The sequence below is a fragment of the Dipodomys ordii genome, unplaced genomic scaffold, assembly GCF_000151885.1.
Source record: "Dipodomys ordii isolate 6190 unplaced genomic scaffold, Dord_2.0 Scaffold61, whole genome shotgun sequence".
Lineage (NCBI taxonomy): Eukaryota > Metazoa > Chordata > Mammalia > Rodentia > Heteromyidae > Dipodomys > Dipodomys ordii.
Genome location: NW_012267277.1, coordinates 2,544,408 through 2,557,952, shown reverse-complemented (window position 1 = coordinate 2,557,952; position 13,545 = coordinate 2,544,408). Strand labels below are relative to the sequence as shown.

Sequence of the window (13,545 nt, the reverse complement as noted above, 5' to 3'; positions counted from 1 at the left end):
ACTCATTTTGATTTCACTTTGTTGGTTTTCTTTTACAGGTGACTCAAAATTATATATAAGGGATTGTTGAACTATAATTTTATTCACTGAGATAATCTTATGTTTTAAGAAATCTGCTTTTGGAAGTGACACTGTGGCTCAAGTGGTAGAGTGCTAGCCTTGAGCACAAAGAGACCCAGGTACAGCGTCCAGGTCCTGAGTTCAAGCCTCACAACTGACAAAGAAAGAAAGAAAGAAAGCTGCTCTTAGCTAGGTGCTGGTGGTTCACACCTGTAATCCTAAGTACTCAGGAGGCTGAGATCTGAGGATCACAGATCAAAGTCGGCCTGTTCAGAAAAATACATGAGACTCTTATTTCCAATAAACTAGCAAAAAGCACAAAGTAGAAGTGTGACTAAAGTGATAAAATGTCAGCCTTGAGCAAAAATAGCTAAGGGAGAGAGTGCCCTTAGCCTGAGTTTAAGTCCTAAAAGCCCTAGTACCCAAAGGGGGAATAAAAAGAGTTAAGGGTACAGGAACAAGATTTTTTTTAAAAAAACAGCTGCACATGCTGCTGATCACATGTATGGTATATATGTGTACACCGGAGGGGAACCAGGAAGACGACACAGAACTAGAGCGAATCAGGGAAAAACATACAACAGTGGGACCCATTAGCTGCACAGGACATTGACCAAAATGAACTAAGCAACTTAATGGCAGCGATGGGAGGGATGGAACAAATGGGAAAGAGGGAACAGATGATGCTATGCAAAACAAAATAAATGTATATACCACCCAATGTGGAAGAAATAACTGTATCGCAAAGCTCATAGAACTCATAAATGTTATAGACCGTGATAGACAGTTTGCTCCAGGAAAGTTAGAATGTGTTTGTGACTTTAACTGAGCATCACTATCCCACAATACTGTGAAATTTGGGAAATTATGTAATCACTTAATCACAATAAAAAAAAATAAAAAACAACTGCATTTAAAAATTGTTATTTAGGAAGTAGGTGCTGGTGGCGTATGCCTGTAATCCTAGCTTCTCAAGAGGCTGAGATCTGAGGATTACAGTTCCAAGCCAATCCAGGCAGGAAAGTTCATAAGACTCTTATCTCCAATTAACTACCAAAAAAGCGAGAAGTGGGACTGTGGTTGAGTGCCAACCTTAAGCAAAAAAGCTCAGAGATTGCATCCAGGTCCCAAGTTCAGGTCTCAGGACTGGCATGTGGGCGCATGTGTGTGCATACACACATACACATTGTTATTTAAGATGGGTGCCAGTGGTGTATATCTGTAATCCTAATTACTCACAAGGTTGAGATCTAAGGATCATGGTTCGAAGCCAGTCTAGTCAGGTAAGTCCATGAGACACTTATCTCCAATTAACCACTAAAAAGCCTGAAGTAGAGCTGTGACTTAAATGGTAGAGCTCTAAGTAACTAAACTCAGGGACAATGCCCAGGCCCTGAGTTCAAGCCCTAGGTCAGGCGCGTGCGCGCGCGCACACACACACACACACACACACTGTTATTTAGTCTGGAGTTTTATTAAGAAGGAGTTTTAGGAGATACCAACTCAAAAGAAGATGAGTGATTAATGTACTATTTATTAAGTGTCTATGTGAGGCAGGAAGTAGAGGGTCTGAGTGTATACTATGGCAAAGTAGTCTTTATAGTTCCCATCCTAGCCTTAGTGCATCACATTTTATGAGTTCCTAGAGCAAAGAAAGAAAGATCATACTGGAGCTCCAGAAAATTTGTAGGGGAGATAAAGTAGATTAAAAAAAAAGACAGTGCTATAAATAGTATAAGAACAGAAGAATTTACTTATTTCTATGCCAGTACTGGGGTTGGAACTCAGGACCCCTGATGGCTGTTTCTTAGCTTTTCTACTCAAGGCTGGCTCTTTACCACTTGAGCCATCTGCTCTCGTGTTGCCACTTTGTTTGTTAATTGGAGATTAGAGTTGCCTGGGCTTTTCTGCCCTGGCTGGCTTTGAACTACCAACCTCAGATCTCAGCCTTCTGATTATAGTCATGAACCCTGAGTGCCTAGTTAAACAGGAGACTTTAAGCAGCCCTTGTCCTTCTGTCAACAGGACTTATAAGGCTGTGTCTTTGAGCCTCTTGGAATTCGTGTGCAGTGAGGGACCTCCCTAAAGGACCAGGGCTGTAACATGGGGACTTGGGGAGCCAAGCCAGGAAAAGAATGAAGGACCCATGTGCAAGGCCCTCAGGCTGGCCTGTCCTTTGAAGATCACATTTTCATTGTTTGAAACTAGTGATTTTTTTTTTTAAACCTGCTTTTAGGATTACACAATGCCCAAGGATTTGGCTTTTTTTTTTTAACTTTAGTTTTCTTGTAAAGTTTTTATTGAAAACTTTTGGGAGACAAAAAGAAGTGGTTTCTCTGTCTCCTATATTGGCTGCCTCTGTGTGGTCCTCTCTGTCTCATCCTCTTATTACAAATCCAGGTATTGCTATTTAAATATCGTATCTGCTACTGTGTTGTGTAATGTTTTTACTGAGATTGAGTGTTTTTCCTTTTATGCTTTTAATGGGATGACAGCACTCATTGAAGTATAAGAGGTTAGTGTTCACAGTTCCAATGAAGCATGTATGTGGCATTTTAAAAAAAAGAAATGTGTATGCATACTTGTGGTTTTTCTGAAGCTCTTGTCCCAGTGCATGCATGCCCCTTTGAAAAAGATCAGCCAGAAATCTATGCATGCCGGAGAGATGTCCAGTTTGGAATGATGCTGGGGGAGTCTCGTCTCGTTCAGTCTCTTCAGAACAGAAAGCAACTGTTTTGAAGCATTTGTCTTTGTTGTTTCAGGCTGATCCAGTCACCGATGTCAATGCTGAAGAAGATGATGATGGAGAATTAGCCCTCTGGTCTCCTGAAGTCAAGATTGTTGAGCTAGAGAAAGATCACAAAGGCTTGGGGTTTAGCATTTTGGATTATCAGGTACAAGGCAGAACCCCTACAAGGCTTTGGTTCAGTTCTGTCTTGTGATCTTTGTTTTTAGAGTGATTGGTTTATGCTAAAGTTATGTGAAGCAGTCCTTGTTTAAAGCATCCATTGGCTCAAGTAAAACTTGAGTCTCAAATCAGGGCTGTTGGACCTTCATTGTTGGCTTTACAATTAGTGACTTTCTAGTGAACACAATGGTAGCTGATAGAGGTACTATTATACCCATGATGCTTCTGGAGACTAATCCTTGATGTACTTGTGTCTGTATGTCTGTGTATGTGTCTGTGTGTGTTTGCCAGAACCTCATTCTCTTGCTTTTTCACTTGTAGCAGGTGCTCTACCACTTGAGGCACACCTCCACTTCCAGCTTTTTGCTCCTTAATTGGAGATGAGTCTCTCAGATTTGTTTGCCTGGGCTGCCTTTGAACCCACAATCCTTAAATTTCAGCCTCCTGAATAGCTAAGATTGTAAGTGTGAGCTACTGGCATCCCACCTGATTAACTTTTTATTTACTACTTTTAAAAATTATATGTTTCTTATCATTGATGAACTTTAAAAATAGAGTATCTCCCAGCTTTTTTTTGGTTGTGGGGCCTGAACTCTGGGCCTGGCGCTGTCCCTCAGCTTTTCAGCTCAAGGCTAGCATTCTGTCACTTGAGTCACAGCACCACTTCTTGTTTTCTGGTGTTTAATCGGAAATAAGAGTCTCCCAGACTTTCCTGCCTGGGCTGGCTTTAAACTGTGATCCTCAGATTTCAGCCTCCTGAGTATCTAGTATTATAGGCATGAGCTACCAGCTCCTGGCTCTCCCAGCTTTATTGAGATATTTCACATACCTTATAAAATTCACCTACTTAAGACATTCACTTGGATTGTTTTAGAATAGTCACTATGAACTTTAGGACATAGTCAACATGCCAGCAAGAGATCCTGCACACATTAGCATCCGTTCCCAACATCTATTATGTTGTTTGAGGTAGGTTCATGGTAGGTAGCCCAGGCTGGCTGAGAATTCCTTATGTAGCAGAGCCTGTTCTTGAAGTGGAAATCCTCCTACCTCAACTTCCTTTGTGCTGAGATTATAAGCATGATCCACCACACCTGACCATATATGTATTAGTATATTTATAGTGTCATAGTGGGAGGAGGGGGATACGAAAGGTCACCCTAGGATATGTATCTATCATCTATCTATCTATCTATCTATCTATCTATCTATCTATCTATCTATCTATCTATCTATCTATCTATCTATCTATCTAATCTATCATCTATCTACCTATCTTATCTATCTTATCTATCTATCTACTGGTTTGTTCATTGCAAAATTTTGGGCAAATATTGCCATCAAGAAATAGCAGTAATTTTAGATTGTGGAAGTTGATGTGTTGGTTCATATAATGACAAGACAAACTCTTTCCTTCACTGCTACAGCCCACCCTAGGCAGTTAATGAACATCCAGAATGACTGAGCAAAGTCTAGGTGAGCCAGAATTTAATAGGATCAAATGAAAAGAATAAGAATTTGCTAACTATTTTGGTAATTAGATTTTCACTTAGAAAACACATTTCAGTTGTGGTCTAGATGTCCAGCTACTTATCCATTGTAACCTGGACTGGTATGCATTTGCATTCTTATAGAATGAGCATTTATGTCCTAATTATTCTTCTAAATGGCATTATTTGCTACTTATTTATTATTTAATTATTTAGCAGTGCTACAGGTCTAATCCAGACCCTCCCACATGCAAGGCAGATCTAATGAGCCACATTCCAGTCTAAGTTTTCTATTTTGAGTGTTGTATATGTTAAAACAGAAAAAGATTTCAGACCTTAAAAAAATTAATAAAACTTTAATCGAAGGTAGAAAAACTTGACAGTCCTTAGCAGTTTAATTCTTGGGTGATAAAACCATCCCTCTTACCTGTTCTGAGCTTTGTCCTTTTTTAAAATGTATATTCTGTTTTGATTGTACTGGGAGTTGAACTTGGGGTCTCAAGCTTACCAGTCTGGTGCTGCATCACTTGCATCACTATTTTTTGGGTATGGTCTCACCTATTGGCCTGGAACTGCCACCAGACTGATGTCTCCCCTCTTGCTGAGATTATTGGCATGCACCCATTCACCTGTTGTCTGAGATGGGGTCTTACTAACATTTTGCCCAGAGCAGTTTCAAACTACAATCCTCTGGATCTCTGCCTCCTGAATTATAGTCAGGGTTATTTTTGTTTTGTTTTGTTTTTGTTTTTGTCAGTCATGGGGCTTGAACTCTGGGTCTGGGCGCTGCCCCTGAGCTCTTCAGCTCAAGGCAAGTGCTTTATCACTTGAGCCATAGTGCCACTTCCGGCTTTTTCTGTTTATATGGTGCTGAGGAATTCAACCCAGGGCCTCATGCATGTGAGGCAAACACTCTACCACTGAGCCACCTTCCCAGCCCCCTATAGTCAGTTTTAATATGGATTTTTTTTTCTTCATGGCATAGGTATGCATTCTAACTTTATTCTTTAGGGTTTTATTTTTATTTTAAAAAGGCAGAACTTTTTTTTCTCCTCATATTCCTTCTCCTCATCTGCGCACATGCAGACATTCAGTTCTGCTAAACTGTGCAAAGTAAATCCTGCTTCAATAAAGTGCCATGTTCTCCTTTGCCTTTGTATTTCTCAGAGAGAAATGATAGAAACATACTTCAGACGAAAGGACTCAGCTTATTTAGTCTGTAGCTAAACATGGCAAGAAGAAAACATTCCTAAACTGGATTTTTTAAATTTTTAATTTTCAGCACACTCAGAGTGCAATTCTATACCATTTGTCAGTGGTATATAAAATTGTTACTTATGCTGACATTTAGCTGACAGGTGAACACAATTTTAAATTTGGTTTGGGGCAGGTTAATTAAGTGATTATACCATGCATTGTATAATTAGGCAATAAATTCTGAAGTTCAAAACTGTTTTTTGCAAGGCGAGGCAAAGGTTTAGCGAAAGCCATGAAAGGCCACATTCCTGGCTATTACCGCACTCAGAACATCCTCTGTGGATTTATTAGGTGGCTGAATAGGGCCAAGGCAGATTCCTGTCTGCCAAGCTCAGCATATTTGGAATAAGGAGTCCTGTGATAGAGTGCTTCCCCATTATGTTCAGGGCCCTGGGTTCGATTCCCAGCCCACAGTATAAAAACGATGTCAATGACGCCTGCATTCCAGCAACATTATATATAAGTAAAATAACTTAGACTTAAAAAAATGAAGAAAAGTTACTGTAGAAACATTTTAGCCATAGAGAGAAAGCACTAGAGAGGAAGAGCATCTAGGTGTATGGGACCTACATTAGTAGGCTATGAAGACATTGGATTTTAAAGCAAAGTGCTGGTGGCTCATGCCACCAGGAGATCCTCAGGAAATCTGAGGATCCCAGTTCAAAGCTAGCCTGGGCAGAAAAATCCATGAAATTCTTTTTTTTTTTGTCGGTCATGAGGCCTAAACTCTGGGCCTGAGTAATGTCCCTCAGCTCTTCAGCTCAAGGCTAGCGCTTGAGCCATAGCTCCACTTCCAGCTTTTTCTGCTTATGTGGTGCTGAGGAATCAAACCCAGGGCCTCATGCATACAAGGCAAGCATTCTACCACTGAGCCACCTTCCCAACCCTCCATAAAATTCTTACCTGCAAGCCGGGCGCTGGTGGCTTACGCCTGTAATCCTAGCTACTCAGGAGGCTGAGATCTGAGGATCGCGGTTCAAAGCCAGCCCGGGCAGGAAAGACTGTGAGACTCCTATCTCTAATAAACCACTAGAAAACTGGAAGTGGCGCTATAGCTGAAGTGGTTGAGCGCTGGCCTTGAGCTGAAGAGCTGAGGGACAGTGCCCAGGCCCAGAGTTCAAGCCCCAGGACCGACAAAGAAAAAAAAAATTACTTTCAGTTAACCAACAAAACACTGGAAGTGAGGTGTGGCTCACCAAGTCTTGAGCAATATTGTGATTTATTGACCAGAAGTTTGCTTGTGATATAAATGAAGCTGAGCTTTAGGAAAATGTGAGTGGGCAGATAAAGGATGCTGAGCTGGGCTGTGGAACAATGGCGTGGCAGCTGTCCGAACAGGCAGTAAGTTGAGTTGTGGAGCTGAATGAGGCAAAGCATCAAGCTCTTCTCCCTGAAATAAAAATGCTGAGTCTGATACAGAGTTCTAGAAATCAGTCATATGACCAAATAATAAAGCATGGACATTCATTTCCGTGAAAGGCATTGGAAATAAGATAGAGAAAGGGAAAAAGATAGAAAACAATGGATCAGACAACACATAAAATGCAGGTTAAAGTTTTCCTCTAAAATCCTGCCCCATGTGTGCATGCTGTTACAGAATCTACTGGCATCTGTGTAACTTTGAGGTCTATAGGACTGCGCGTGGAAAATAATACTGTGTGTAACTTGTCAGGAACATGAATATTATAGTTTGACTGTTAATTACTAAGCATCAAAGCTCTTCAGAAATTTGCCAAAAGTTGGTTTTTTTGTTTGTTTTTGTCGTTGGGCTTGAACCCAAGGCCAAATGCACTGTCCCTGAGCTTTCTGGCTTCTTTGTGCAAGGCTAGCACTCTACCACTTTGAGCCACAGCTCCACTTCTGGTTTTTGGGTGATTACTTGAGATCAGAATCTCAGATTTTCCTGCTCAGGCTGCCTTTGGATTGTAATCCTTAGATTTCAGCCTCCTGAGTAGCTACAATTACAGGCATGAGCCACCTGTACCCAGCATGAATTTGTTGTTGGGTTTTGTTTTGCTTTGTTTTTGTCAGTCATGGGGCTTGAACTCTGGGTCTGGGTGCTGTCCCTGAGCTCTTCAAGGTACACATTGTACCACTTGAGCCACAGCACCACTTCCAAGTTTTTATAGCATAATTTCTTTTTTTAATATATATTTTTTATTTTAAAGATACTGTACAGAGAGGTAACAGATACATGAGCAAGGTAATGAGTCCATTTCCTATGGAGCATTGTTGCACCCTCCTTTATTTTTCCCTGACCATCCCTTTCCTCCCCAAATCCCCACAAAGTTGTAAAATTAATTTTCAACATACTGTCTTGTACATCTCATTGTTACAATGGGTCATCCTGTATCCTTATTTCAGCATTTTATTATTTCCCTTCCCCTCCCCAAATTAGAAAAATATATATACAAGATGCAGGATACCAGAATCAAATACAGTGACAACAGGGGTTGTACCATGGGGGAAGAACATACAAAGAAACAAAAAAAAATCACATAGTACATTATAAGTACATTAAAAAGAACAGCAACCAAGATAAAATCTCTTGTGTCCCTATCTTGGGGTTCATTTTGCTTAGTATCAGGTTATATGGTCATATGTACATAGCTTTTGACCTCTTCAACGTGTCCTAGACATATACTAGTTATTGCAGATAAGGAAAGCCATGGGACTTATGTTTCTTTGAGTCTGGCTTACTTCACTTAATATAATTTTTTCCAAGTCTTTCCATTTCCTAACGAATGGTACAGTGTCATTCTTTCTGATGGAGGCATAGAATTTCATTGTGTATATACCACCTTTTCTTGATTCATTCATCTACTGAGGGGCATCTGGGTTGGTTCCATATCTTAGCTATGGTAAATAATGCTGCAATAAACATAGTTGTGCTGGTAGCTTTAGTATGACCTTATTTGTGATTGTTTGGGTAAGTGCCCAAAAGTGGGATTGCTGGGTCATAGGGGAGCTCTATGTGGAGTCTTTTGAGGAACCTCCATATTACTTTCCAAAGCTACTGAACAAGTTTACATTCCCACTAACAATGCAGTAGGGTTCCCTTTTGGCCACATCCCCTCCAGCATCTGTTGTTATTAGATTTCTTGATTATAGCCATTCTAACTGGGGTGAGGTAGAATCTCAATGTTGTTTTGATTTGCATTTCTTTTATGGCTAAAGAAGTTGAGCATTTCTTCATGTGTCTATTGGCCATTCTTATTTCCTCTTCAGATAAGTCTTCTCTTTAAGTCTTTAGCCACTTATTAATTGGGTGGTTGTTTCTTTGAGGTTTTGTTGTTGGGGGATTTAATTTTTTTTTTGTCGGTCGTGGGGCTTGAACTCTGGGCCTGGGTGCTGTCCCTCAGCTCTTCAGCTCAAGGCGAGCGCTCTACCACTTGAGCTACAGCGCCACTTCCAGTTTTCTGGTGGTATATTGGAGATAGGAGTCTCACGGTCTTTCCTGCCCGGGCTGGCTTTGAACCGCGATCCTCAGATCTCAGCCTCCTGAGTAGCTAGGATTACAGGCGTGAGCCACCAGCGCCCGGCTGGGGATTTAATTTTTTGAGTTCTAAGTATATTTTAGATATGAGACCCTTGTTTGTTGCATGTCTAGTGAAGATTTTCTCCCAATCTGTGGGCTTTCTATTGATCTTGGTTGTTTATAGCATAATTTCTTTTTAGGTCCTAGCTGAGCTTCCTACATTGTGCCTTAGTTATTTTTTTTACTTCTCTACCACTTACTTATAATGCCTTTCTTGGGTTATTATCTCTGTGGAATATTATTATTTACATTAGTAATAATAGCAGTAGTAGGAAAAGACACAATAATAATAAGTAATGTTTGTAGAGTGTTTATTATGTGCTAGGCCTTGTTCTCATTGCTTTTAAATGTTGGTGCATGGTTTCCTCATGAGAACCATATGAAGTAGACATTATTTTTATTAATTTACTCATTTATTCATTCATTTATGTGCTGATACGGGGGCTTGACCTCAGGGCCTCATGCTAAATGCTCTTGAGCCACACCTTTATTTCAGACTTTTTGCTGGTTAATTGGAGTAGAGTCTCTAGGATTGATCTTCCTGAGCTTGGCACCATAGTCCTCATATATCAGCCTCCTAAATAGCTAGGATTATAGGTATAAGGCTATGGTGCCAGGCTATAGGCACTATTCTTGTCCTCATTTTAGAAGTGAGGAAACAGGCACAAAATAATTAAGTCACTAATGTAAGTTCTCACTAGTTATATATATGATAGAATGGATATTTGAACTCAAGCAGTGGAGCCCTAGATCTAAATGTTTTTAACCATACTGCTGTATTACTTCTTTCTTTATGAATAGTATTTCCATGTGTGTCTTATTATAGAACATCCTTTTATGGAATTTATTATAAGAGATGGCCCTATTTTTCCAGCTTGGAAAAAATTTCATATCTTACAGACTAAGCTGCTAGGTAATAATCTCATTTTTAGTGTTTATATGAAAGTTTAGTAAGTATTAAAAATTAATTAATATAGTATGATCAGATGCATTGTGCAAGAGCTAGTACTTATTGCTTCAGAAGAAAATAATTGCAAATTTAAGAATCCTAAACTAGTGCAGAGTAATTTGTTGTAGATTAACATTCAATAATGAAGCAATTATTAGGTAGTTTGAAGAGTCAGTAGTTCCTTAAATTTCTACCAGAAACCTTGAAAAACTTTTAAACTATGTGGATTTTACCTTCACTTGACCTTATAAATTAAACATGGCAAGTGGATATTTTCTGGTGTTTTGATTTATGTTGAACTTTGAATAACCCCACATGATTATAATTCACTGGAAATGTTTGACATTAGCCAATTTTTGAACATTAGCCATGATATTGCCAACCTTGGTACTTTTGAATTGCAGTGATTTAGAAGGTACAATTTATTAACCAATAATTCTCCTCCCTCCTACATTTTGTTCTTCATTTCTTTTCCTCATGTACAGACTCAGCTTTTGCCAAAAACAGGTATTTTTGCAAGATTTTGCATTTGTCTCAGACATTGAAGGAAGTAAAAAGAGAAAGCATGATAGCACAGTTATTGAGAAATGACTAGGGTATAAATACTGTTAGTGACGCTTAAAGTTGTTTGAAAGCCCAGAGGGTAACGAGGGTTTATTTAAAACAAATAGTGAAGCTGAGTGCTAAATAACCCATGCTTCTAATGCGAGCTACTCAAGAGGCTGAGATCTGAGGATGAGGGTTCAAAGCCAGCACAGCAAGAAAGTATGTGACACTCATATCTCCAATTAACCACCAAATAAAGCAAGAAATAGGGCTGTGACTCAAATGGTAGAGTGCTATCCTTGAGCAAAAATCCTAAGGGACAGCACACAGGTCCTGAGTTCAAGCCCTATGACAGGCACCAAAAGAAAAAGTTCTGTGAAGGGATTGTGTCAGTTCTCTTTTTGGGCAAGCACTCTACCACTTGAGGTGTACCTCTAGCCCCTTTTTGGAGTTGGATGACAAGTGTACATTATGGCACCCAGACATTATACTTGTGCCGTATCTGCATGCCCCATGGACTCTTGAACTTTTCTACCTGGGGTGGCCTTGACCATGATCCTCTCATTTTTACCTCCTTAACTACATAGGGTTACAGACTTGAGCCTGTAATCTGCCTGGCTTACTAAAGATGTTTTAAAAATTGGTAATACACGCATAAAAGTTCAAAGGTAAATAAAAGCATCTAGTGACAATGTTACCCTCTTTTACAGATAAAAATCAAAAACAGCTTTTTACTTGTCTCTCCACCCAGAAATACTTTATACATGCATGGTTCTATAAGCAGTGGTTTGTTTTTGTTTTGTAATGTTTTAGGTTTTTTTTCTTCTTTATTATTGTAAAGATACTTTGCAAAGGGGTTATGGGTAATGAGTACATTTCCTATCGAGCATTGCTACCCCATCCTTTGTTTTTCCCTACTATCTCTTCCCTCCCCACCTGCCGCCCCCCAATGTTTTAACTTTGACACAAATACACACTTTAACCACTTTGCTTTTATTCTCTGATATCTCTTCGTTCATTTCAGTATTTATAGAGCTACTTGGTTCTTTTTAATAACTGCATCATATTTTATTGCTGATGTACAATAATGTATTTAATCAGCCTCCTGTACCCAATTGGTATATATTTTAAATGAGGCCGTAGTGATCTTTGTCATATATTTTTGTAAAACAGTAGCAATAAATCTGGTGATAAATTTCTAGAAGTGGAATTACTGATCAAAAGAGCATATATTGTGTAAATGTTAGTACATTTTACTGAATTTCTTGGTTGTAACTGTGAGACACATATTTAGCCCACTTAAAATGGATACTTTCTTATGTTGTCATTTAGATAATTCTCCTGGAAAAAATAGAGTAAGCAAGTGTATAATTCATGGATTTACTAATGGTTTTCCATGATATGGACAGATTAAGTGATAGCAATATGTAACTGTCAATTTCAACTTTATATATGCAGTAATTAATTTAGTGGCCTATGTAGCTAAGGGGTTATAAAATATTTATATTCACATTTTGATATTAGTGTTCAGAAGTCTTATTTCTTCCACCAGTTTTAATGTTATATTTCAGGGAATTGAGGAAATTGAGCTTTGGAAGGAAGGTATTAGGACTTAATTTTTGTCAAGAGATGGGAGATTTTAAGTAGATATTGCTATCCATTGGCAGGGGTCAGTAGCTTGTAGAAGTCGATGTGTTTACATTCATCTTAATTGATGAGTGAATGCTGAGAACCCAGAATGCAGAATTTGATGGATTGTGACATTATTTTAATACACAGCAGTCCAGAGAATAGTAACCTTAAAAAGTCAAGTATAAAACTTTTTTCCAGAATAGAATATAGAGGGTAATCACATATTGCAAGTTCTATAGTCTCATGTTAGAAGACTTATAATGTGGCCTTTAGTATTTGGTTCTTTTTGTAGACTTATTTGTTTTTGTGCCTGTACTGGATCTTGAATTCAGAGCCTCACACTCCTGCTTACTTTTGTTTCACTTAAGGCCTGGTGCTCTGCCACTTGAGCTACAGCTCCACTTCTGGCTTTTTGGTAGTTAGTTGGAGATCAGAGTATCACAGATTTTCCTGCCTAAGCTGGCTTCAAACTGTGATCCTCAGATTTCAGCCTCCTGAGTGACTCCACAAGTCACCAGTGCCCAGTTTGGAGGCTTTTTAAAAGAACTCTTTGAGTCTGTGGCACCCAAGTTTGATGTTGGTAGTAAGCAAAGTGCAGTGAATTTGCTACTTATATAGTGTTTATGTTCTTGTACATCTGTTGTATTGCTTGCTGCTGAACAAACCACACAGCTGCACTGAAAGGTCATTTTTGCTTAACAGGACCTAGGGGAGCTGATAAAGACTACATTTTGCCTATTCCTGACTCCTATCCACATTTATTTTTATTAACATCAAAGTCCCATAAGCTCCAATGCCAACTGGGCTGAAGATTTCTTTTCACAGAGGATTTGCTTGCTTTCCCGCTATGGGAACGTTCTGTATCCTTTAAATCATTTTAAGCTGCTTCATTTGGAAAATAATTCTTAGTGGTGTGTTCATAGAGTGGATTGATTGTGGCTACTGGGGAAATTCTCTCCTGGCTTAAATACTGCTTTTCAGGCCTGCAAAGTGGGTGAATGAAGGGAACCCACGCCTGGTGCGTGGACTTTGTCAGGTGTTTGGGATGACGGCTGACTTCCAAAGACCTCCGTGCAGCAAGACGAAAGGCTTCAGGAGACCCGAGGCCACTTAATAAGAGATCAAAGAGGCTGTGTGTATATCAGCTTGAAATCCAGATAGCACA

The 13,545-nt window shown here is 39.3% G+C and overlaps 1 protein-coding gene across 1 annotated transcript in view; it reads left to right on the top strand.

Moving 5' to 3' along the window:
• The window catches only part of Inadl (InaD-like (Drosophila)), a 291,743-nt gene that overhangs the window by 56,959 nt on the left and 221,239 nt on the right, over positions 1-13,545 (top strand). Inside the window, exon 15 of the mRNA XM_013022201.1 lies at positions 2,823-2,954. Coding sequence (XP_012877655.1) covers positions 2,823-2,954 — 132 coding nt within the window. The remainder of the gene's footprint in view (positions 1-2,822; positions 2,955-13,545) is intronic.